The following is a 22,994-nucleotide window of genomic DNA, read 5'->3' as shown; positions in this document are numbered from 1 at the left end:
TGGCAGACGAACTTCAACAGACAATGTTGCAGTCATGTGTGGTTGCACTAATAAAGAGTATTTGAAAATATATACTTTATTCTCATTGGCTGAACCTTATTTTTCATCTTACGGAAACTCTCACTTACGGGAAAAGTTTGAATCATTTCAAACTTTTTTTCTTAAGTATCGTTCAGACTACAGCTCTTTTCTACGTATAACGTATAACGTTAAAAGTTTACGTTTGTACTTCGTAAATTTCGCTGCGTTTTTTACGGAGCCATATTTACGTAAATGTGTTCGTAGACTGTTCAGACTACACTGTCAAATTTACGTAGAGTAGGCTAGATTCTGCGGAGATTCTAGCGTCTGCTGTAGATTTTTGTACCTGTTGTAGCTCTTTGTTATATTTATTGATAAAAGTTCTGAGGACGAAACGTTCTTCTTCTGACCAATTTCTTGAAGACCTAAAATAGAATAAGCAATAAACCAAAATAGTTGCAAAAGATTTCATGAAATAATATTTACTTTTTGATTTTCTTTATCGGTGATTTTTTGGGGGCGACTTGAATTTGTTAGGGGAATTCTTTTGGCAACTTTAGTAGGCCCAATATTTATTTTTAAAATAAAAATTAAAAAATTAATTATTAAATTTACAATTCTACACCTGACATATCCCAGAATGAATAAACAGGAGAGAAAACCTGAAAAAAACAAAAGAATGTAGACAAGCGTAATAGATTTTGGCTACGTAGTGCGTAGAACGTCCCAAAAACTTATGTAAAAATGAGATCAATCTCATTTTTACGTACGCTCAGTTTTGACTTCGTTTTGACTACGTTTTGAGTTTACGTATTACGTACTACGTAGAGCGTTGTGTCTGAACACTCTTCCGTTCCCAGCTACGTAACTCGGAGCGTAAAAACGTTATACGTAGTACGTAAAACGCTCAAAAAGGCTGTAGTCTGAACGTGGCTTTACAGACACACAGGCATACAGGCATACGTTTACGGAAAATCGCTAGTGTAGATTGAACGGAATAAGCTTTCCGTATGCCTGTATCGAGTCTGTATGTATGTATGACCGAAACTTGTCTTTAAAAACTGCTAGTATAGACGTACCTTTACCTATTATTTTACGTTCAAGTAAAATTGCTCGTATTGAAAACGATGAAACAAAAACTAAGTCTTTGCGTAACTTTTCAGGTGTCTCAGTCTGGAGTCAATGTTATGAAGTAGTGCTTGGATGACGTGTACAAGCCGGCAGATTCATTTATTGGTTGCAAGCAATTATGAACATTTTTATACTAGTGCTCTTGCTATGAGTTTTCACACCCTGCTTTAAATTATCTGATCAAATGGTGTAATAAAGTTATATTGAAACAATGTAATCTCTAACGTTAGTCATCGCAGAGGGTTATAGCAAAATTAAACTATCGTCCCGTGTATAGTTAACCAAATCCTCCAACAGAGCAAAAGGAGCTGTTAACATGGCTAGAAAGGGCAGGGATTAAGATGTATCTACTCTACGCTGTTTGTTATAAACAGGTATAAACCCGTTGAACATCAATGTGGTAACCAGGCTTTTAACAGTAAAAATGTTGCCGTTTCAATTTCCTCTTCAAAATGCTCGTCTTTGTGACGTAACGAAAGACTGTTCGGTTTACTTTTAAGAAAAGCGTACCATGTATCAGGTGAAAAGGTGTTCTTACTAGGAAATTTCAGTCAACTCGATGCTGCAGTATATTGAATGAAATCCGTTTATTGAAACTTCGAAAACGATTCAAACACATTACACATTTTTGGTCATTGTCCTTACGGGTATAAAACGATTAGACCTTCAGGGAATTAATAATATCCCGATTTCCGGATTAAACAATCAACGTTGAACACCAATGTAGCGGCCGTCAGCTTAAGAAGTACTAAAGGCACTTAAAGAAATTTGCGGATTTACAACTGGTGAAATTCTACACATAAGTTAGATTTTCAATGACACTTTTCCACCGGTAGGTTTCAGTCTTCCTCCGAAGACATCTGCTCTTCATCTTCTGCGCTTGCGCCACTTACTTCGTCTTCATTTGAACTACCCGGATCAGCTTCTTCGTCAGAACTTTCGTCCGTTTTAGCTTCTTTGGCCTCCTTCTGAGCCAGTTCGCGTTTCTTCATGAACGCCCGGTAAGCTTTAAGTTCCTCTGTGTTCAACGACTACAAAAGATTCGATAAATTAAAAACATTTTATTCTGAAATAGTTTTTTGCTTACCCGAACAAACTTTTCGAAATTCGCTACGTATTCCTTCTGCTTCTTCTTGTGTTCCTGTATATATTTAGTCTTTTGCTTTTCTGTCACCTTTCCCCACAAAGTGTCGATTTCAGCCGAGCTAACATCTCCGCCCTTGGAATGTTGAGTAAGCGCGTAGTAAGCAGCAGCACTTCTAATGATGTGGGGAAGAAAAAAAAAAAAAAGAAAATCAGTTGGCACTACATAATCACTTGATCATGATATCGTTGTATAATTACTCTGGTACTTTCGGAGGTTCCTTCGCCTTTTCGGTCTTGAACAACATTTGATTTGCAGCCCACAATGGGACTTTTGGGGTCTTTGAAGATTCCTTTTGTGCCGAGGATTTTGCATTGGCATTTAAAGATGGTTTAATTTTTGAAGGCGACTTGGGAGCTTGTAATTCACTCTTTGCCGTGGATTCTTTGGATGGCGAAACGGTTGGCTCGGAGGATTTTACGGTTGCAGAGGCGACTGATTTTGCGGCTGCCTTCTTTGAATTTGGTGTTGCTTTTGCTGCCTTGGCCTTGGCCTTTGGCGCCGTGCTTGCTTCCTTTTTAGCAGATGACGGCATTTCATTTTTTGACTTTTGAGCCATGTTTCCATAAATTTTTTTTTTTTCTTCGCTTAATTTAGCGAATTCTTTGGCCATCAATCTGGTGAGTTCCTGTTTTGTCAGTTTGGGGTGTTTGGTGGTGTACTTCTCCATATTGGTATCGCAAAACATTTGCAGCGAAGAGTTAGGTTTTTGGATTGCTGCTTTCGGGGGAAGTTCAAAGTCGTCCTCGTCACTACCAACTTCGCCATCGCTTTCTGCGTCTGAAAGCTCCAAACCATGTGGTAGACTTATTTTAATTTTTTTGTCCGTCGGCTACGCATACGAAATTAGAAAGAAAAACTTCATACAAATTGTCAGTCGAATCAAATCATATCCTTACTACCTCTTCTTCTCCTTTTTTACCAGCAACTCTTTTCATGTTTTTGCTTACGGAACTTATTAATTCTGCATTTCTTTGCTCAGGTGTCAATGTCTCAAGATAAGAAGCATATTTCATCTTATAAAAGTGGTTCAACTACAATAATTGCAAGAAAATTGCATGCCTAAGAATGTATTCATTTTTGTTTGTTTTTTAAATGTGATTACCTGTGTGGCTTTAGCGTTGTACGCTGCTTTTTCATCATCACTGAGTTCTTTCCATAGTCTTGAAATTTCTGTCATTCTCTCCTTTGATTCAAACTGCTTCAGCGCGTTACTTGATAGCAGTTTTCTCGAAAACAAACTGTATCCAGAATTGGGTGGCTTATCTGGTTTTCCTTCATGTCTTATGTTAAAACAAAAGAAAAATTTGAATATGCTTTCTTCTGCCAAAATATCCGAGCAGAAATATTACTTGTGTTTAATCTGCAGTTCGTCTTTGGTAAGAAGACTCAGTTTCTTGGCTGAAGCTTCCACGTCTGGGTACTTCGCCTTAAAGTTTTCCATCTCCTCCTATCAAAATAAGCATCAATGGTTGTTACGAAGATACTTCAAATACGACGCCATGGAACACGTGCGAGACATACGTTGTATTTGATTTCATGCTCTAGAGCTTGATAAATCCATTTCAATTTTTGCTTATCCTTCAGTTCTTTATAGGCTTCTCTGCAACGTTCTCTGTGGAGCAATATATTTATTTTGATGTTTGTTGAAATGACTTACAATAAAAAAAAAAAAAAAATCAAATCAATGCCTTACTTTGCCTCAGTTACTGACATTCCTTGGGCCAATAATTTTGCCATTTTGTCATCGCTGAACAATTTAAATGGCGTTGGAAGTTTTGGTGGAACGGGCTTAGAGCTTTGCTTTGATTTAGGAACGACATAGTCAGGATGGGCCTCACTGGAATTAAAAAATAATGTAGAAATAACGCGATTAAAAATTATTATAACGACAGTCGAATTTACGTGAACTTCCTCATTTTTTCCAAGTACGCTTCTTTTTCTTTTTCTGCCATTTCAGAATATTTCTGTTTCTTCCGGTCATTAAGTTCGTGATACATTTTTGCAATGATCTTGCTCAGTTCCGTCTGCAATATATCATACCATAATAAAAATTCAGAAAAATAATAATGCAATTCACAATTCACATACCATTCCGAGACCAGGTTGTTTCTCCAAAACTGCATCTTTTTGTTCCATGTAGAACAGCATGTAGGATGTGAGAGGTTTCTTCGGCTGATCAGGATGCTTCTGGTTATTCTGGAACATCATATAAAATTTGCTGATTAAGAGTTCAAATAATGTTCCTGTACTAATAAATACATACCTTTCCTCCTTTGTTGAAATTGTACCAAGGCCTATCTACCCATGTCTCAGCATCCGTTAAAACTTCAGTAAGAAGCCGATAGTGTCTTAGATGAGCCTAAAAATTTTGATTTATAAAAAAGATTCTGACGGCTTGTACGACTTTTTTTTTACTCACTTGAATATCGAGCCAGCGAGTTTTACACTGGTCAGAAGAATATTCCCCAAACTTAATCTAAAATAAATCAAACATTTTTTAATTTTGTGAAAGTGCGGCAATAATAACATTTTTAACAGATTGTTCTGAATAACTTACGGCTTCCCAATCAACGTGGTTTACGCGAGAGTCGTATTTCATTACATCGTCTTTTGGACAAGCTTTCCGAATGCGTTCCAAAAGCTCCAAAGTGTCGATTTTTGGCCAACCTATGATTACAAAACAATTAGTACAAAATAGGTTCCAACACGTACGTCACAGTTTTACTTAAGGGAGCTCCATTTTTTTCTTCTTCAATTTCATCTTGATCTGCGTTTTCACCTGCGTCTTCATCTTCGTCTTCTTCGTCAGCAACTCCTTCATCGTCATCCTCTTTCTCTTCCTCTTCATCTACTTCTCTGTCCTCGTCATCCTCATCTTCATCTGTAACTTTAAAAATACACTTATGTCAATGATTTCTAATGCGATCGCAAAACAAGCAAAAAAGTAAACGTACCCAGCGGAGAAAATGGTTGTTCATCTTCAGGGGGACTCGCGGGCAATTCAATTTTCTTGGAAGCTGAAACAAATAAATAGATAAAAAACTAAATATCAGTGGAACATAGTATTTAGTAGCTATTAGTGTCAGCCTACCTTTAACTTTTTGCGCCATGGCTGTAGATGACGGTGCCGTAACTTTATCTACGAGATTTTTGTTTTTATTTTTTTTTTCGTTTGCCATGGAACTATGCACTAGATCTAGCAACATAAAAAAAAGAATAATTACTGTATAATCTATGGTTTTAAATTTAGTTCGACATAGAATAATGCATCAAAATTAGATTTTAAAAAATAATTATTATCAGGAGTAGAAAATAATTGTAATCGTTAGTGTTAATACACAATATTTTTTTGGTAAACCACTACTATAGACAAAGAAGAGAAAAACGTGTTTGTTTCACAAGTTTAAAAGAACTACGACGTTAGCTTAACTGCGCGCGGTCGTTGGTGAGGGGGCCTCATATGAGGCGACAAGATGAGCCCGCCGACCCGCCATGTTTTTATGAGAACCTCGCTAGACGCTTTTGATCTCCCTTCCCTACCTCTCCCAAACGAGCTTTCGTTAAAATTTCACCGCCAATTCGAGAATCAGCAATAACTAGTAAAAAAAAACAATAATCTAAGCTAACTTGAGGTGACATAAAAAAAACTATCCATTTTACAAGAGGAAAACACCAAACAAACTAGTGAGGTTTTACATAGGCGAGTTTGCCGACACCGAGAGCCGGCCATGTGCTTTCAAATCTGGGCCACGGCGACCGTTTTTTGCCAGAGCCATCGGAAGTCCGATGGCCGTGCATCACAACCACATTGCAGTACATTTGTTGTCGAGCAGAACTATACCTAAGTTTTGCATGTGTTGGATACGAGTTTTGCAAGATAAAACTTATAGAGTTATTATAAGTTATAAAAAAATGTTGACTTACGAAAACAAGAAATCCAAACCAACGCGTCTGACGTTTACTCGCACTGAGCGACGAATGTACAGTGATCTGGAAAGCCTGAAGGAACGCTATCTCCCTCTCCACCATACCTCCTTTCCCTCCTTTTCAAAGCACGTATGTTCGTGGCGACAGCGCTGCAACCTAGCGGTTGGAAAAAAAGTTAGACACCAAGGCAAGGCGAGAGTAGCACGTTTTATTAGAGCGTTTTATTGCGTTTTATTGCGGTAACAAAAGAATGAGCAGCATGCTGAGTAGAAACAAGTAATTTGTCTACAGTCGAAACAATAACAAAAAAATTAAGAGGAAACTCCACACCAAAACAAGACGAATGCCTGACATCTTCCTTGTGATCGGCAGGAGTTCGGGCATGTGGTCTTAAATGCAAAGCTAACCTATCTGGGAATCATTAACCGTATTCCACGGGTTAATGCAACCAACAACAGTACACGAGTGTTATTTATTTGGCTAATCTTGAATTTCTTTGGTTTTATTTTCTAAAGCAAACTAAAGATCGTCTGTTCCTTCAACCGGGGATTTGAATGACCCGGGACATGTTATAGTCATACAGTATTCATGTATGTTGTTGACTTGAGTTTTTGGACCATGTAGGCTATTCATATTCAATATACAGTACGTAGCTGCAGTCTTTTATGTAACACCGTTCACCGTACATGCAGGATCATTTCAAAAATCATCCTTGACAAACTTTGAACCATTTTCTGAATCTTTCCTTGCAGTTACTTTAATTGGCCGACGTTGATACCATTTTGTTTATTCATTTTGGAATTCCGCAAGCCTAGCCGAGAGACCCAACCACAGTCCCTAAGAAAAGGCAGATCATGTTTGCTTTAGAACAAGTTAAGTGGCTACATATCACCAACACAATTCTGCGCAACGTTCATCCTTCAAGCTTTTGTTGTCATTGTCACCGGAAATAGTTTTAATTTAGTTTGAAAAACGCAAGTAAAGGCAGGCGAAACCATTTTTGTGCATGTATTACGAAAGGTTTTTTCTTTGGCCGTCTGTGCGATTATATGATGTTACCGTAAAATTTATTACCTCTCTGTAAAAGCTTGAAAAATAAATGTGATCAGAGTGTATGAATCTACACATTGGACCTGTAATGATAATTATCCTTTCATATATATTGTAACCATTAGATATAACAATAGCTGAAGAAAAGAAAAGAAAGTGAGCAATTTATCCCCATTGGAAAACCAACAACATAATCCATCAGAATAGATTCCTTTAGTAGGCAAGGCTCTCTTTAGGCTAGCTTTCTAACCATATAGTTCAGAATACCTGGTGATAACAGAAGAAAATACTAAAACTGAAATTTTAAATAATATTTTTGTTATTTCATACCTTTGTTCCTGACATAGGCAAGTTCTACATCGGTATCGATTCTCACTTGTGCCTGGAAACTGCTACCTTCACCAACCTGTTAAAGAAATAATTTAACAATGGACACAAAGTATTTGAACTGTTTCACATAATCTTATCGGTTGTTCTAGTATTAAGACAAAAAATATAGTCTCTTACCTGAAGAGGAATTCAAAAAATAAAATAAATAAAAACACGAAAACATGAAACATACCTGGATGTCAACTACTTGTCCTGGCTTAATATCTTGGGGAATATTAATGGTAAATTTTTCTTTTCCCGTCAAACCAAGACCTTTGGCATGCTGTCCCTCAAGAAACTGCAATGGTAGGATACCCATCCCAACCAAATTCGATCGATGGATCCGTTCAAAAGATTCAGCAATAACCGCTATCACAATGCAATATAACTCGTTATTTCATGTTGAAGACATTTAAATCTACGTTGTAATACCTGCCACTCCAAGTTTCCAGGGGCCTTTAGCTGCCCAATCTCGGGAAGAGCCAGTGCCGTATTCTTTTCCAGCTATTACGATCAAATCATGTCCTTCCTTACGATAGCGATCAGCTGCATCGAAAATGTCCATTTCTTCCCCTGATGGGATGTGGATGGTTCTTGGACCAGGTTTTGACATCAAATAATTGATGAGACGAATGTTGGCAAAAGTACCACGTGCCATTATTTCATCATTTCCACGACGAGCCCCATAAGAATTAAATTCGCGCGGAGATAACCTTCGAAGAAAATAAATACGAAAACATTACAAGCCTCCTTCAAATAATGGATAAAGTGGAAACCAATTTACCCGTGAGAAGCCAAATATCGAGCAGCAGGGCTATTGCGTGCAATGCTGCCAGCCGGCGAAATATGGTCAGTGGTAACTGAATCCCCCAAGAAAAGTAAAACGTGTGCTTCTTTAATACTCTGAATCGCTGGAATGTCTTTAGACATGTTGTCAAAAAATGGTGGTCTTTTAATGTACGTGGAAGATTCATCCCAGGGATATAGATCGCATTTTGGGGATTCAAGCTTATTCCACGAGTCACTGCCTATCGTGATGCGCGAATAGACATGTTGAAACATTGCAGGAATAACAAATTGTTGTTCGACAGCCTGTATTTCTTTCCGGGTTGGGTAGATGTCCCGCAGAAAGACGGGCTTCTTATCTGCAGAATAGCCAAGCGGCTCGGTTTCAAAGTCGATATCTACCGTGCCTAAGGAGTTAATAAAACGTTGTGGAAATAAACTGGGCTTCGTCGTAATCTCCGATTTTGGTTGGTTTTCAACTACCATTAAGAAAACATGTAAATTTAAGGGACATAACGGAATTTACCTGCAATGGCATACGCCACAACCAAGAGCGGAGAGGCTAAATAGTTAGCTCGAGTATTCGGATGTATTCTGCCTTCAAAATTTCGGTTTCCAGACAAAATGCCACAGCACACTAGGTCATTCTTTTCAATAGCTTCAACAACGGTGTCGGGTAGTGGACCGCTATTCCCAATGCAAGTCATACAGCCATACTAGGAAAAAATAATAATTATATGGGTGTCAATGGTGTCATGGGTTATCAACATTTTTTACCCCGACTATGTTGAATCCAAGTTTTTCTAATGCCGGAACAACTCCCGACTCTTTTAGGTAATACGTAACGACACCACTTCCGGGCGATAACGAAGTCTTTATGTATGGAGCCACCTCTAATCCAGCTTCCACAGCTTTTTTGGCTAATAGTCCTTCAAACGCAAATCAAATTTGTTTATTCATCCTATGCATTATGGATTTTCAAAAATTCTTTGCTTACCAGCACCAAGCATTACTGATGGATTTGATGTATTAGTACAACTCGTTATGGCAGCAATGACCACTGACCCATGTCGAAGGGTATACGTTGCTCCTTCGTAGTCAAACGATGCAGTTGTGCCCAGTTTTTCTTCTGCTATGCCAAAGCCCTTGAAGCCCACCTGATCGGCGTAATTGCAATGAAAATTAAGACGTGCATGTTTTGCGGAAATAAAATGCCTCTACCTTATTCCTCAGGCATTCATTGAAATCCAATTTAAAGTCTGATTGAGAAATTCGGTCTTGGGGACGCTTAGGACCAGAGAGAGATGGGACAACCGTACTCAGATCGAGTTCATACGTTTCAGAAAAGACAGGATCCTCGTCATGATTATTAAAATCTCTAAACATGCCAGCCGCTTTCATATACGATTCGACGTAAGCGATTTGTTCAGCGGGGCGATCTATAAAAAAAAAAAAAAAAAAAAAAGGAAAAAAGACAAATTGATCTCGGCGTTAGAGTGCGAAATTACGGAATCATGACGAAATTGCGAAAAAATTACTTGTTTGCCTGAGATAGGCGATGGTTTTCTCGTCAACTGGAAAGAAACCAACTGTAGCTCCATATTCAGGGCACATGTTACTGATAGTTGCACCTAAGCAAATCATTTTCCAATAAACCAGCTATTAGACCAAGAAAAAATGAAAAATAATAATTTTCGTACGATCAGCAATCGAGAGTTCTGTAACGCCCGTTCCATAAAATTCTACAAATTTCCCTACCACTCCAACCTGTTTCAAACATTGCACCAAAATAGTTTAAAAGTTGTCGGCAAGTCAATCACAAATTTTAGCCAAACCTGACGAAGATGTTTCGTGATCTGTAACACAAAATATGAGTTAGAAATTTTGCATTTTTAACTTTTCTACTTCGTAATACGTACCGTGAGAACTACGTCAGTGGAAGTGGCTAACTGACTTAGCTGCCCGAAAATCCGATATCCAACAACCTGCGGTAGAACCATTGAAATAGCTTGGCCTATACATGAAAAAAAAAAAAATATGAAAATGAAATTGCGGAACGTACGTAAATTTAATAGTAACGCTTCTTTTACAATTGAAAATACCTAACATAACCGCTTCAGCTTCAATACCACCAACTCCCCATCCCACGACGCCGAGTCCGTTAATCATTGTTGTGTGTGAATCAGTTCCAACAACTGAATCTGGATAGAGAAGTCCATCTTGGTCAAACACAACTCGCGCGAGATATTCCAAGTTCACTTGATGAACGATACCCGAACCAGGTGGGACAACTATCATATTCTTGAAGTTTTGCGCCCCCCACTAGCAACAGAAAACGTTTTGAGAGTGAAAAGGACAACCTTGCCACAATAACTGCACATACCTTCAAGAACGCAAAACGCTCCTTGTTACGCTCGAACTCCAAGTCTTGATTTTTATCCAAAGCATCTGACCTATTGGAAATAATAGAAGAATTTTCTAACTTAATAACGCATGTATCAGATCCCGTCATTTAAAACGATTAAAACAGAATTTTAGATATCATGGCAAAAAATTTCCTGCTTAGCGCAAGAAACATTTGAAATTAATAACAACATGCCAGTTAACTAAGGGGAAAACGGAAAGGTTTCGCACAAGTATTTGTCTAGACACTTTCCAGCCTTGAAGCTCGGTGTTCATGATATTTTTAAAGTACACTTTTTTAGACTTCAGTGATCACTCATTCACATCGACTGCTTTGAAGAACATACATTTGAGGCGGGAGGTGATATAAAAAAAGAACAACGTGGAACTAACCACAAAGAGGGAATGTGATGGAACGGGCAAAGTTGGTCCGTCAAAGTCGGGCATAGACGATCCGGGATCGGGATTGCCGTCAAACCCAAACGTTTATCGAGATTTTCTTTGATTTCTTCGACTCTAAGACATGGGGCTTCGATGACACTCGTTGCGGAGAGCAAGCAGGTCACGCCATCGCACTGGCTTCCGCACTTAGTCCGAATGGGCGGGACACGACTTTGTTGAGCACTAGATTCCGATCCTTCGCTCAGATTTCTTGTAACAGCCGGCAGATGTTCGATTGAATGACAAGAGTTCTTGAATAAAGGCTCCGTCTCATGAGTCCGATGAGGAGTGCCCCGCCCACCCATCGGGTTGGCATTCGAGGAATCGTTATTCAGATTAAGGAAAACAGGTAAGCGATGACGTGCTGCGTGAGACCTCAAGCTACCGTAAGCGTCTTCTAAATCTACGACACGTAGGGTGGGCGGGGATCCGAAGTCTGTAGTTGCTGCTGTGCCTTTTGCACTGAATATGACCATATATCATTGGATGTGTCAGTTAACTTCACAAAATCAAAATTCAATTGTTTCAATAGAATTTCAGGGGCAAATTTCCTGTAATTGTGGCAATGGAAGATTGGAGTCAACCAACATCCCTTCAAAAACTATATGAAAAGCACAGCAGTCACCACAATGCCCCTGAAATCTCATTGTAAGAACATTCAATTTTGTCACTAATAATATATGTAAATGCTAAACCATTGAAAACCACATTTTCATAGAGTACAATTAACAAATTCCAAAGCAATGCTTTAGGCTTTAGCCAACAAATCTATGAATGTTTCCCTAAATCAGTGAAACTGATTCAGAAGGCCAAAATAGCACCTTCAGGATACCTAGGTCTTATTAAGGATATTTACCTGCGGGAAAAGTCCACTTGAACCGAATGGTCAATCACTAGATCAGCAGGGCATATTGGATTGATTTTCAAAGGATTTCCCCCAAACTGATTTACAGCATCTCTCATGGCAGCAAAATCCACAAGTGCAGGTACTCCAGTGAAATCTTGCAATATTACCCTGGAAGGCTTGAATGACACCTCAGTAGTTTCTTCACTCTTTTGATGTTGTTCCCAATTATATATTTTCTCAACATCTTGTTGAGTAACATGGAAGCCATCACAGTTTCGAACTCCAGACTCAAGTAAAACACGAATAGAAAAGGGCAATTTATCTAGAGTAAAGAACCAAAGCTATTTTAATAACACATACAAAAAATAAATAAAGTGGGCATGTAAAATAAGTTTCTTCGATAGCGATACATAACTTGAAAGAACTGAAGCTTGGTTACCGTATTTTCCTGGGTGAACGCTTCGGAGATTGAAGTAATAATATTCCTTGTCATTTACAGACAGTGAACATTTAACATTATTGTAGGGATTTGATCCTTCTGAAAAACAAAATTTTTCGATAATTGAGCGAATGACAAGATCTTAAAAAATATCACCTCTACTCTCCATTTTGAAGTACAGTGCGGGCACCAGCAGATAATGAAAACAGAGAAATGGCGATTCGGGATGATTTTTGTTTTCCCCTTTGACACGTCCCGTCTGATCGAAATTTCTCCTTCACTTTCCACAATAGGAAATGGAAGAGGAGAGGGCCAATAATATCCTCCGGCCCGTTACCCAAAAAAAGTTTCTCATCCTTCCAACTTAGATACAGCCATCTGTGGGAATCACTTTTAACTGCGAGAACTGAGACGTTAGAAGGAATGCTTTAAACGCCTCAATTACCAAATAAATAAATAAATAAATAAATAAATAAAACATAAAAATAGAAAAAAGCACAGTGCACGAGATACGCTTCTAAGAGTACCGTAAACTAAAAAAAAAAGAACATCCACTGACATGACGGTTTTGCTATAGGGGGAATTATTAATTGTTGATGAATCCAAATCCCTTTTAGCTATGCTCACAGCCGACTGGACTTGGCTAACTATTAACCCGATGGGCGGAAAAAAACAGCACGGCCTGTCATCTGTCATGGCGACTTTTCGCCTGTCAAAAGTGTAACGAAAATTCCAGTAGAAGCCTTCTATTCTATCCTAAAATTCAGTGTGAATGTGTGCTGTGAAGCAAATTTTATTTGGCATCAAACTTGAGTAAGTAAAATTCATTTGAAAAATTTTAACTATAAATTTTAGCAAACATGAGTTCTTTTCCATGATGGGCGCGACAAGTGCTTGAATTCTCGTATTATTAATTATTCTATCACTAGGTTTGATGTGTTTTCGTTTATAGAGAAATGATAGCTAAATTACTTCCTTTGGTAGGTTTAAGAAATAAGATTGGTTAGCTTGATTCTTTCTCATGTTTGTTATTCTTGGATGAATCAAGTCAAACAGTGGTTGTTGACTTGTTTCTTATATCAAATGGACCACACATAAGAAATGAAGCGTCTTACGTGTACATGAGATGCAGAATAATGATTGCAAGCCCCACTTGGTAGCAATTGATAATTTTTTTTTCTTGTCGAGTTCTTTTTTTACACAGAAAAACATTTTCCTTTATAATAGAAAGGAAATATACATATATTGCTCAACAGGCAAACAGTTTTTTAAAGCACTGTAGTACACAGATACTCTATATGCATGGCTTTTTTTTAGGTGCAATGATACCACCTCCTTTTAAATGTAAAGAAAATCCTGGCTATTGCATTAAAGAGACATGCACACATTCAATATTTACCTAAAGAATTCAAAAAATAGATTAGTTCCTACTCAGGAAATATTGACTGGATATGAAAGAAAATACGATTTTCGGGCACCTGGCCTATACTAGGGTTGAATTAAGGATTGCAACGGCCCGTTCGTATTTTACCAAGTGTTCACAAATTAATATGAAACTTTAATACATCTGTGAACGGCGAATACAAGTGATTAGAGAGAAAGAAAAAAAGGGTAATGAAGGGGGAGGTAAATGCTTTGTTTATGAAGCCAAAGCTTTCCCACATGGCGTTCGTCGGAGGCAATGCACTCAAAAGGCTCCTAGCCTTTTCGTGCATCATGCTTCCCAACGCCATGGACACCGCGGGGAAAAGACGCCTTGTCCGCAACCGTCATGCGTGCATTTACAATGTCCAATTCGTTTGTGCTGCGTTAAGAGCTTCTCGAATCCCGTTGCTGTCCTTCAGTTCCGTTTCAGACTTCGGAAAGGGGAGTTAGTCCTGCGTGTGCAGAAAGATTTAAATTCGTTTACGTTAAATATTCCAGAAAGTGGTAAATCGTCTGTTTTGAAGTGTAAGAGGGAGGGAAAAAACCGCAGTGTTATCAGAATGGACGGAGTGTTATGTCAAACATCGCCCGACTGTGTTGTCCAGTCAGCGAGCATTGATATGTGTATTGGCTTGACCGAGGCAGAAACACAGATTTCTTGTCTTCCTGCTTGGAAACGGGAGCTGATTCGTAAAAAAAGGCTAAACAATGGACTTGGATCTTGTAACGTTCAATCAGGTATCGTACAGAACCGTTTCTTTTCATACGGTTCGCCGCCGACAAAGTTTCACGAATTTGCATAGTGACGTGTGTTTTTTCCTCTTACAGGACAAAAAGAATAAATCGATAGCAAGTTATTTAGTTAACCTTCATTTTCCCATTAAGCTACCTTACCGTTGATTCCCGATGACAATACAGCGTAATTTATCAACTGGGAGGGACTCTTCGTCACTCCTTTCATTTTGTTTCTGTCCGATATTGACGAAAGCGAGGTGCCATAGCCTAATGTGTACGTTCACTTTCATTTTTTCGTGGCAGAGCCAGAAAGGGAAAGGAGCGAGAGTGCGCGATCAATACGGCTATGGAGTTCGAGCTGTTGTATTTAGCGCTGGTATTGAACCGATAGAGTGAATCCTTTCAGGGACGAGTTGTTATCGAATTAGAGCACTCGGAAACCTTTCGTGCAGCTCAAATCAATAAGATACTTATTATACCGACGGTTTGTGTCACAGTATTATTCGTATTTCAGCATCGTACTGAAATGTTTGTGCAATAGAGATTTGTTTAATTTAGAGAAATGCATAACTACCGTACCAAATGTTGAAAAGAATTGTAGCATCTGCTTGATGAAGGAGCCAACGGCTATCGTGCTAGTACTAGGTATGCGTAAGAGCAAACGGAGGCGCCAGACAAGACGAGCGGCCATCTTTCGGATAATAATTCTTGTATGATAACGGGATCAGTCACGCCAGGCAAACTTATAACATCCCTATCCTCTCAACTGCCTATCGTTGTTTTTTTTTTATTTCTTATTTCTTTTCATTTCGGTGTTGATGCAATTTGGAATGTAACAGTAGTTGAAATCAACATTTCTCCCTCGTCGTTTGTCACGAGAACGGCCATGACTTGCTGATACGACCTGTTATCCAAAAACAACGCAAACTGATTTTTCTATTGTTTATATCTCTACCGTCAACAACCTAGGGAAATAAGAAAAAGAAAATCTTATTTTATATGTTTGTAGAAAACAATCGAGTTTTAACACTCACAATAATCTTTTCGTATGATGGATTTTTGTTTTTGTTTTTTTTTTGTTTTATTTTATGTTTTCTTTTTATTAGCAAACTTTTTTTTAACGTGTCTAACGTCTTATTGCAGATTGGAGAGGAATACGAGGACAACCATCTGCCATTACACTTGGGTTGGAAAACCGTACGCGAGAGCGATTGCGGATCCCAAGTAAAGGTCTAGTGGCCTCATTGCAGACGGTTTACGAACCGCTGATAGAAGGTGAACCGCTCGAAGGCAGGATGTTGGCCCGGCCACTGCAAGGTGCTGGTACTCTGCACGGTTTGGAATCCGCCTCCAGTCCGCCTCCGCTATCTAATACAACGCAGTTAGGGGCGGGAAAAGAGTCTTCCATTGAGAGTTTCAGTTCCAGTCAGTCGCGATCGGTGAGCGGTCGCTCACCCAGTCGCTTCACTGATCTGCCTGGCGTCCGTTTACCAAATAGTGCCAACAGCGCAAGTGTCATCGAGCACGTCATCGCCCCCAATCACAATCAACCTCTGCCAACAACACCGACCAGACGCCTGTCGGAACCCAATAGGACACGAACGATCATGGTAGAAGAAACACGAATGAAGAGCTCAATCGCCTCCTCTCAGGTCGACATGGTTGGCAACCGACCGAAAATCACCACCAAAGGACTAAACGCTTTGAAAGCCATGACTGGCAACCGCGACAATGAAGATGAAGAATTGCAGTACGGGCCAGGCATCGTGAACAAGTTGAAGTCACGTTATCTGAGTCGCACGTTGCGAGAACGACCGCTGGGTGAGTCTCGTCGACCATCGCTCCGTCGTGCTGCCAGCCTGGAAGACTGGCTCGATAAAGACTCGAGTCCTCCGCATCCGTCGTCGAACGATAACAATTTTGCAGTTCTCGTGCGTTCGTCAAACGGCAGAGCCAAGAGCGAACGGCCTTCCTCTTTAAACTTGGTGGCTCAAACGACCGAACCCAAGTTACCACCACGGCCTCTCTCTTCCAGCCCCGTCAAGATTCGCGATTTGAAGAAGACTCGATCCGTTGACTGCGTTTCACAGCAGCCGGCATGGCGAAGCGTTTCCGTCAGTGATTTGGTTGTCGTGCCTTCTGCCCAGCAGCCTAAGCCTAGTAAAGCACATGCTGCAGTGCCACCTAGCCCAACTGTGTCGAGTCCCAAAACACCGGTTCACCTCCTCTTGGGTAAAGATGCCATTGTCATCGTCGACAAAGACGACAATCAAGTGGCTGCAACCGACGAAAGCAAGGGCAACGTGGCTGCCGTAACGGCCCATACGGCTCCCACGGCCCCCACGGCCCCCACGGCCCCCACGGTCCCCACGGCCTCCTCACCCGGAGCCTCGAAAACACGCCGAACTTTGCCCGCAAACAGTCGCTACAATGTGGAGGATGCCGAGCTGCCAGCTCCGGATACAGTGCGCCAAGTCAAGCGCATTTTCGAGAGTGGATCAGGTCGCAAGGTGTCCAGTACTCGGCGATCTCAAAGTGCCGGACCGGGCATCAACCGAACACCTCTCTCAGCTGCCAACCAGACGACTGAAAAGTCGAACATTCATCGAATGAATCAAGTCAATTTGGTGAACAACAAGAGCATTTCATCGGTGGCGCGCAAAAAGTCAGAGAGCACGCCGCGCATCACGGAATTGGTATCGCCCGATACCAAACCAGTTGTTATAACAAAACCGTCTCCCATCGGACCCAAGCCGTCCGTCTTGAGTCCAAAGCCGGCCGTAGTCATCGACAAAACACGTGTAGTGCAATCGTCGTCTAACGGGGCACCGTCCCTGCAACGGACGACGGCCCCTCCCGCGAAACTTGCCGCCCAACCTGCCCCATCCGCCGCCTTTGTATCCAGCGTAACTGCCCCGGCCAGTAAAGAATCTTGCGACCAACTTGACAACAAGGATGAATTAGAAAATCATGCAGGTGGTCACGGTTTCAAAATCATATCTAAAACTGCCTTAGATAATATTCGCGAGGAGAGCAATAGCGTCAAGTTCAACTTTGACGAAAAGAAGGATGATAAATCACCGTTTTCGTTAGGCTCAGTCCAATCGAGGCAGGTGGGTGTCATAAGACCTCAGCCAAAGTCACCCGTCATTCGAAACGAAAAACCCGTTGTGCTCGAAGAGTTGACACCTAAGGATGACGTTGACTCCGTTTCTAAAAAAGAGGATCTTTTAGTGACGGCGGCATCCAATTCGCTCTTGATTGGCCTCGCCAAAACCCAACCCAAGACAGAACTCGCACAACCGCAGACGACAAGCAAACCTGCCAGTCCGCCCGTTTTTGCCCCCAAATTCCAGGCAGCGAGCCGCACGAAACAGATTACTGCTCCAGCAACCGTTTCTAAATCGGAGCCTGTTATTTTGACTCAAGTTATTTCGCCATCCAGTTCAACGGCGCCAGTTCCCACCTCCGTTTCTGTAACCCCGCCGGCCGAGAAGAAGGCGACAGACAACCCGACGGTGGTGACAGTTCCCGTGGTCAAGACCCTGTCATCCAGTAGCCAAACTGCCAAGCCACCCAACAGTACGCCAGTAAATACAACGGCGACCGTTGGAGCTCATTCGATTAGCACTGGAACGACGCGCGAACAGCCGACCAAAAAATGGCATCCTCATCAGTCTGAAACGACTACCGTTTTCAATTTCGTCAACGATACGTCGAGGAAAACTGATCACATTCGCAATGAAGGTGGATCCTCGGGAATTCTAGTGTACAAGGTACCGTTTCAACATTTTCAACATCCTGCACGCCAAATAAACCCGACTTTCCCTTACTTTTTAAATCTCCCGCGATAATGAAACGCAACAGTCTTTTGGCGTGTAGCATTTAGTTGGGGCCATAAACAGAGAATTTCTCTCTGAGTGCGATGATTGTCCGTGTGTGCGCAATGAACTTGTCGACGCCCCAGGATGTCGTGCCTTTCAGATCGTATTAAACTTTGCACATGAGTAGAAATACTTGATTCCGCCTAGGTTCACGATATCGTGCCGACAACCGTAATGACTCCTGGGCAAGAGAACATAGACGAATTTAAGTCTACCACTTTTTGATTGGTTTACCAAGATAAAAAAAAAAAAATTAGATTCGATTAGTACCACTAGACGAGTTTGTTTTTCTTTCGTGTTTTTGATTTGAAGAGACCTACGTTTGGTTCAAAGCTAACGCGAATGCATTACCTTCGTTTCATTAACATAGTGACCAAAATCTACGTAAATTAACTTTCGAAAAGTTTACTTGCGCCCCATTTTTGTTTGTTTTCCTTTCCTTGAATGTGAGTACAACATGCCTCGTTTTCGAGTCGATAAGAAAGAAACTCGAGGTATCCATACCTCACAGCTTGGAACCCTTTTTATGCCGCAAGTGGCACTCGTTCTCGTGGTTGGATATTTTGAAAGCAAAGATGAAAAGAAAAAAAAAAAAAAAATCCATCTGTGTTTTCTCCACTTGACTTTCCCCCAACTGTGAACGAATTACCGGAGCGTGGAAAAAATTCTTTTGATTCCAACAGAATTTTATATCCCTGTCTGTATTTTTCTCTTTCGATTCTCGTTTCAGTCGAACGATTCCGGAATTACCAAACTACCAGACTACGATCCTGGTGAATCGTCCGACTTCATTGATGATTTGGATGTATTGAAACGGCCTCCTTCGCCATGCAACGTGGACTTCGAAGGAGCCAACATAATTGTGGGGAAGTCTCTTATTCAACGCCGTACCAAGAAATGCAAGGTACTGTGGGTTTTGTTTTTTCTCATTGTCACATTTCCTGATGAAAAATCAGTGTGCGCCGCAGCTGCGTTACTCACCTGAAATTAGTTTTTTTTTTTCCATCACTTTGTGGCGAATTGTTTACTTTCGAATTCCATTGGCAATCTGTTGTCGCCTTTCTCTCGTCAAAACAAAAAGAAATTCAAAACAAAACAAAAAATAAAAGTGGAGGAGAAATTTAGCCAAAGAAAAATGTGAAAACAAACTAGGAGAGCTAAATTGTATTGAACTGAACATTCCGCTCTCCGATATTTTGTTTGGTTCAGTGCCTCAGTAGAGTTTATTGCATCTCTCTTTCCGTCGTTACGTGAAACATTTTCTTTACTCTATACGCATTCAGCAGCTGTCATCGGTAAGACCTTGGTTGCGATAACGGCGCATTAGGAAATTCTATTTCTCAATGCCTCTACTTCGAGATTGTAAGCTCTAATACACACGAAGGACGCTGTGGGCTCCTGTTGATACAATCGCTGCTTGGGGAGGATGAAAGCGGTTTCCACCTAGTACACCAATTCAACGTATCTTAGAATTGCATGCAGCCTTAATGCGTCAAATTGGCTTTTTGTCTATTTGTGTATCCATGTTGCACCGCGTAATACTTGAAATGGAGAAAAGAAGCTAAAGTGCCCGTTTATCAGGAATCGAGGCCTTAGAAACTACAACTGTCACCGTGGAGGTCATTTCAGGACACATAAATATTTCCCATTTAAAGCTAATATCCTTCACCGTGAAATATTTGCAGCGTATGCGAAAGCATGCTCACGATAGGTCTTTTAAAGCTCTTCCTTCTACATTGTGCAACGAAGTGTGGATAAGGAAATGCGGTTTAGCGAAAATACTGTTAGCACTCGATTGGTTAACTTTTGTAAAAAATTACGAGTGCTTTTGTTTATTTATTTATTTATTTTTTATTTTTTATTTTTTAAACTCATATCTACTTGAATTTCTGCTATATTTATTTTCATTATTTTCGTCTAGTGGGTAACTGGAGCAACCGTTATCCTAGACTAGGTATTAATGCGATATATAACTCTGAAAGATTCATTTCTAGTTTAATCTAAATAAAGCGGAAGTTTGATATTGGTCATGAATATCGTAGCCTGCCTTTCGCTTATCAATAACGCCATGGTTTTTTATTTCATTATGAAGTAAATATTTAAAAAAGAGAGAAAAAGAAAAACAGGTTTTCCGGTGCAACCGATAAATGAGGCCAGATAATTGGAGTTGCGTGTCGTATAGCGTTCATTGGTTGGTATAGTCTACATGCCAAAACTGACTTTCCGTTCATATTATATTCCTTTACTTATATCAGGAGACCAAGAACATGAGCAAATATCATTTGTTTTAATACGTGCATTTTTTAAAAATTCAGATGACTATCAGTTTCAACGACGACATGACCAAACTTTTTGAGTATCCATCGGAAACATCCCTTCTTGAAGAGAGTGACGACGTCAAGTCCATTTCAAAGAAATCCGATCAAGATTTCCGAGACACCTCTTCGCAAATTTCCACATCGAACTCGAAAGGTATTTGATCTTTAAACGGTTACAACTACGACAAGCTAATGTTCAGGGGGAAATTCGTGGTTTGCTTACTAGTCAAGCATTGGTGTTCTTTTCTTCGCCGTGGGTTTCCTTTTAAAACATTTGTCTTAACATAACACCCAATAAATGTTTTCTCATGTTGTTGCAAACGAATAGAAACTAGCATACCGTTCCCTATTTTCTGTGAATACGTAAAGTTGAAAGTAATGCGAGCAAATAATCAGCAATGTCTCATACTGTTGCGCAAACGTTTAACATTGCTCTAAATATCGTTTTGTCTTCCGGAAGTTGAGATTACGAAAATAGGTTAAGCAATCATGAGATTACAGGTTGCGTACATTTTTAAGCATCGTTTTTTTATGACTATTCATGTGTGCCTAATCAACACATGCCTTACCTAATGTTCATGTTCATTGTAATCTAGGAGGCTTGTCCAGCTATACTCCGAGTAAAGTGCATTTTGAAACCACCTTCGAGCTTGGGATATCTCGTTCAACATTACCTGATTCTTCATTAGAACCGAATCCACCCAGTTCACCCATTCAGATGGATTCGGTTTTGCACTACATAAAACCTGCCGAAGAGAGTACAACGTGGAGCGCTGAAACAACAGCCGATTTGCTCTTTTGAAATGCAGATTCTATAGATTAACAGACTAATGGTTAGACGAAAATAAATGATAAAGCAAGTTGGAAGATTAAAAGAAAAATGTTGACGAAAAGGAAACGAAACAAAGATGCAAACATCATAAAACAAAGAAAAACAAAATGAAACAAAATCAATGAAAAATAAAAAGATAAATAAAAAATTTAAACAAATCAATATGCAAGCAAAAAATGAGAAAAAGCAAGCAAACAAACCGAAACGTCAAAAACTGTTATCTCGTTGAGTGGTGGTGCCACACTCGGATGATGTAACTGAATCTGTCCAAGCAAGGAAATTCTACTTAACTGACATGTTGTGTTAATATTCACTTACGGGGAAGAGGAAATGTTTGATGAACTTCATGCGGAAGTATGTTGAAAAAAAGGGGGTTCCGAATTCTTAAAAATTCCATCGACTGTGTCATGTTAATCTTGTTCATGTAATAACATGTTCCATTACGTTGAACGACTATAGTGCCCTTCGAACGAGTGGATGCGTACGCCGTCTTTTAAAGTAACCGAATTGTCATTTAAACACGTTTAATTGTAGAAGTAGTTCTGTATTTGTGTTCCATAACGTACTAGCTGGACTTTTGTGTTTGTTTTTTCGTTTTTCGTTTTATTTTGTTTTGTTTGTTTTCTTTAGTTCTTTTCATTTGTTGTGTCTTCCTGTATTTGAACGTTGGCTGAGGTATTTGAGCCACTGTAATAACGTGATTGTGGACGACCAAACGCATTTCCTTCCGTTACGCTTGAAAGTTGAAATGATGACGTAGCATTCATTTCACAGCCTCTATTACCGTACCGCCTTCTATTGCAGTTTCGAATTGAAGACTGCAAACACATGTGTCGATCAGATGTTCCACATGAATTAAACTTTTGTGGACCAATAAGCATTCGCAGATAAAAGAATCGGTTTCCTCGCAAAGACAATTGATTATACATTCACCTAGTACAGAAGCGGCAAGCTCTCGTCCTGCCCTTACATGTATTCCATGTTTGTTCCGTTTTTTTCCTTTTGTTTCTTTTTTTGTACTAGCTGTGTAGACGAATCTTTTGTGATAATGTTCTTAAAGCGCAGTTTTGATTTTGAGAAACGTTCGCGCAATTCTTGATGTTTCACCGTTGTTGTTCTGCTCCTTAAAATACAAATGGCTTCAAAAAGAATTTTTGAGACGAATATATCTCAATAGTTGGATTTGATTCTCCGATATATTTGTTTCATTTTAGACTTGTAAATTGAGTTAAATTTTCA

General features: G+C 39.9%; 3 protein-coding genes and 3 long non-coding RNA genes across 10 annotated transcripts; 3 read left to right on the top strand and 3 right to left on the bottom strand.

The window, feature by feature from the left end:
* The first annotated feature begins 826 nt into the window (after positions 1–826).
* Positions 827–1,364, top strand: LOC116934499. Its single transcript, XR_004400746.2, has 2 exons — positions 827–1,124; positions 1,185–1,364. It is a non-coding gene; the product is annotated as an uncharacterized LOC116934499 (long non-coding RNA).
* A 360-nt stretch (positions 1,365–1,724) lies between these two features.
* On the bottom strand, positions 1,725–6,356 carry LOC116924979 (nucleolar transcription factor 1). Of its 2 annotated transcripts, none has more exons than XM_045175195.1 (17): positions 6,224–6,356; positions 5,391–5,495; positions 5,254–5,316; positions 5,025–5,186; positions 4,857–4,966; positions 4,719–4,775; positions 4,563–4,658; positions 4,388–4,495; positions 4,202–4,323; positions 3,993–4,136; positions 3,821–3,911; positions 3,649–3,746; positions 3,402–3,579; positions 3,199–3,330; positions 2,497–3,128; positions 2,240–2,411; positions 1,725–2,183 (listed from the first exon to the last, which is right to left on the bottom strand). In XM_045175195.1, exons 2-17 carry the CDS (start codon positions 5,476–5,478, stop codon positions 1,992–1,994), a joined length of 2,445 nt encoding a protein of 814 aa, XP_045031130.1. In that variant the 5' UTR covers positions 5,479–5,495; positions 6,224–6,356; the 3' UTR covers positions 1,725–1,991. The 2 variants fall into 2 exon arrangements, with proteins under 2 accessions (XP_045031130.1, XP_045031131.1); XM_045175196.1 differs by having other exon boundaries at positions 5,025–5,180.
* Positions 6,357–6,500: 144 nt separating this feature from the next.
* Positions 6,501–7,365, top strand: LOC116924983. 2 transcript variants are annotated; one of them, XR_006648110.1, is made up of 2 exons: positions 6,501–6,683; positions 6,752–7,365. It is a non-coding gene; the product is annotated as an uncharacterized LOC116924983 (long non-coding RNA). The 2 variants fall into 2 exon arrangements; XR_006648109.1 differs by having other exon boundaries at positions 6,742–7,365.
* Positions 7,366–12,879, bottom strand: LOC116924978 (cytoplasmic aconitate hydratase). 2 transcript variants are annotated; one of them, XM_032931607.2, is made up of 19 exons: positions 12,718–12,879; positions 12,562–12,660; positions 12,132–12,444; positions 11,228–11,737; positions 10,815–10,884; positions 10,534–10,753; positions 10,351–10,445; positions 10,267–10,287; positions 10,132–10,198; positions 9,970–10,062; positions 9,653–9,870; positions 9,429–9,588; positions 9,209–9,360; positions 8,958–9,147; positions 8,430–8,838; positions 8,078–8,358; positions 7,839–8,014; positions 7,607–7,682; positions 7,366–7,543 (listed from the first exon to the last, which is right to left on the bottom strand). In XM_032931607.2, exons 1-19 carry the CDS (start codon positions 12,728–12,730, stop codon positions 7,509–7,511), a joined length of 3,198 nt encoding a protein of 1,065 aa, XP_032787498.1. In that variant the 5' UTR covers positions 12,731–12,879; the 3' UTR covers positions 7,366–7,508. The 2 variants fall into 2 exon arrangements, with proteins under 2 accessions (XP_032787498.1, XP_045031129.1); XM_045175194.1 differs by lacking the exon at positions 11,228–11,737.
* A 337-nt stretch (positions 12,880–13,216) lies between these two features.
* LOC116924977 (proteoglycan 4) lies at positions 13,217–22,906 on the top strand. Of its 2 annotated transcripts, none has more exons than XM_032931606.2 (5): positions 13,217–13,374; positions 15,865–18,497; positions 19,336–19,509; positions 20,921–21,077; positions 21,520–22,906. In XM_032931606.2, exons 2-5 carry the CDS (start codon positions 16,017–16,019, stop codon positions 21,723–21,725), a joined length of 3,018 nt encoding a protein of 1,005 aa, XP_032787497.1. In that variant the 5' UTR covers positions 13,217–13,374; positions 15,865–16,016; the 3' UTR covers positions 21,726–22,906. The 2 variants fall into 2 exon arrangements, with proteins under 2 accessions (XP_032787497.1, XP_032787496.1); XM_032931605.2 differs by lacking the exon at positions 13,217–13,374 and adding an exon at positions 14,426–14,724.
* LOC123473816 lies at positions 13,788–15,387 on the bottom strand. The gene is made up of 2 exons (XR_006648111.1): positions 15,301–15,387; positions 13,788–14,438 (listed from the first exon to the last, which is right to left on the bottom strand). It is a non-coding gene; the product is annotated as an uncharacterized LOC123473816 (long non-coding RNA).
* Positions 22,907–22,994: the final 88 nt, after the last annotated feature.

The sequence above is a fragment of the Daphnia magna genome, linkage group LG6 (assembly GCF_020631705.1).
Source record: "Daphnia magna isolate NIES linkage group LG6, ASM2063170v1.1, whole genome shotgun sequence".
NCBI lineage: Eukaryota > Metazoa > Arthropoda > Branchiopoda > Diplostraca > Daphniidae > Daphnia > Daphnia magna.
The sequence above is the reverse complement of the archived record's forward strand: the minus strand, read 5'-3'. Positions and strand labels throughout refer to the sequence as shown.

Coding starts and splice junctions, on each gene's coding strand:
- LOC116924979 (XM_045175195.1), bottom strand. CDS start 5,478: ATGGCAAACGAAAAAAAAAATAAAAACAAAAATCTCGTAGATAAAGTT. Junction 4,776..4,856: donor ACCACGTTGATTGGGAAGCC/GTAAGTTATTCA, acceptor GATTTATTTTAG/ATTAAGTTTGGGGAATATTC. Junction 2,412..2,496: donor GAACCTCCGAAAGTACCAGA/GTAATTATACAA, acceptor CCACATCATTAG/AAGTGCTGCTGCTTACTACG.
- LOC116924978 (XM_032931607.2), bottom strand. Junction 9,148..9,208: donor TTGGATTCAACATAGTCGGG/GTAAAAAATGTT, acceptor ATTTTTTCCTAG/TATGGCTGTATGACTTGCAT. Junction 8,015..8,077: donor CTGGAAACTTGGAGTGGCAG/GTATTACAACGT, acceptor GCATTGTGATAG/CGGTTATTGCTGAATCTTTT.
- LOC116924977 (XM_032931605.2), top strand. CDS start 14,547: ATGGACGGAGTGTTATGTCAAACATCGCCCGACTGTGTTGTCCAGTCA. Junction 18,498..19,335: donor CGGGAATTCTAGTGTACAAG/GTACCGTTTCAA, acceptor TTCTCGTTTCAG/TCGAACGATTCCGGAATTAC. Junction 19,510..20,920: donor GCCGTACCAAGAAATGCAAG/GTACTGTGGGTT, acceptor TTAAAAATTCAG/ATGACTATCAGTTTCAACGA.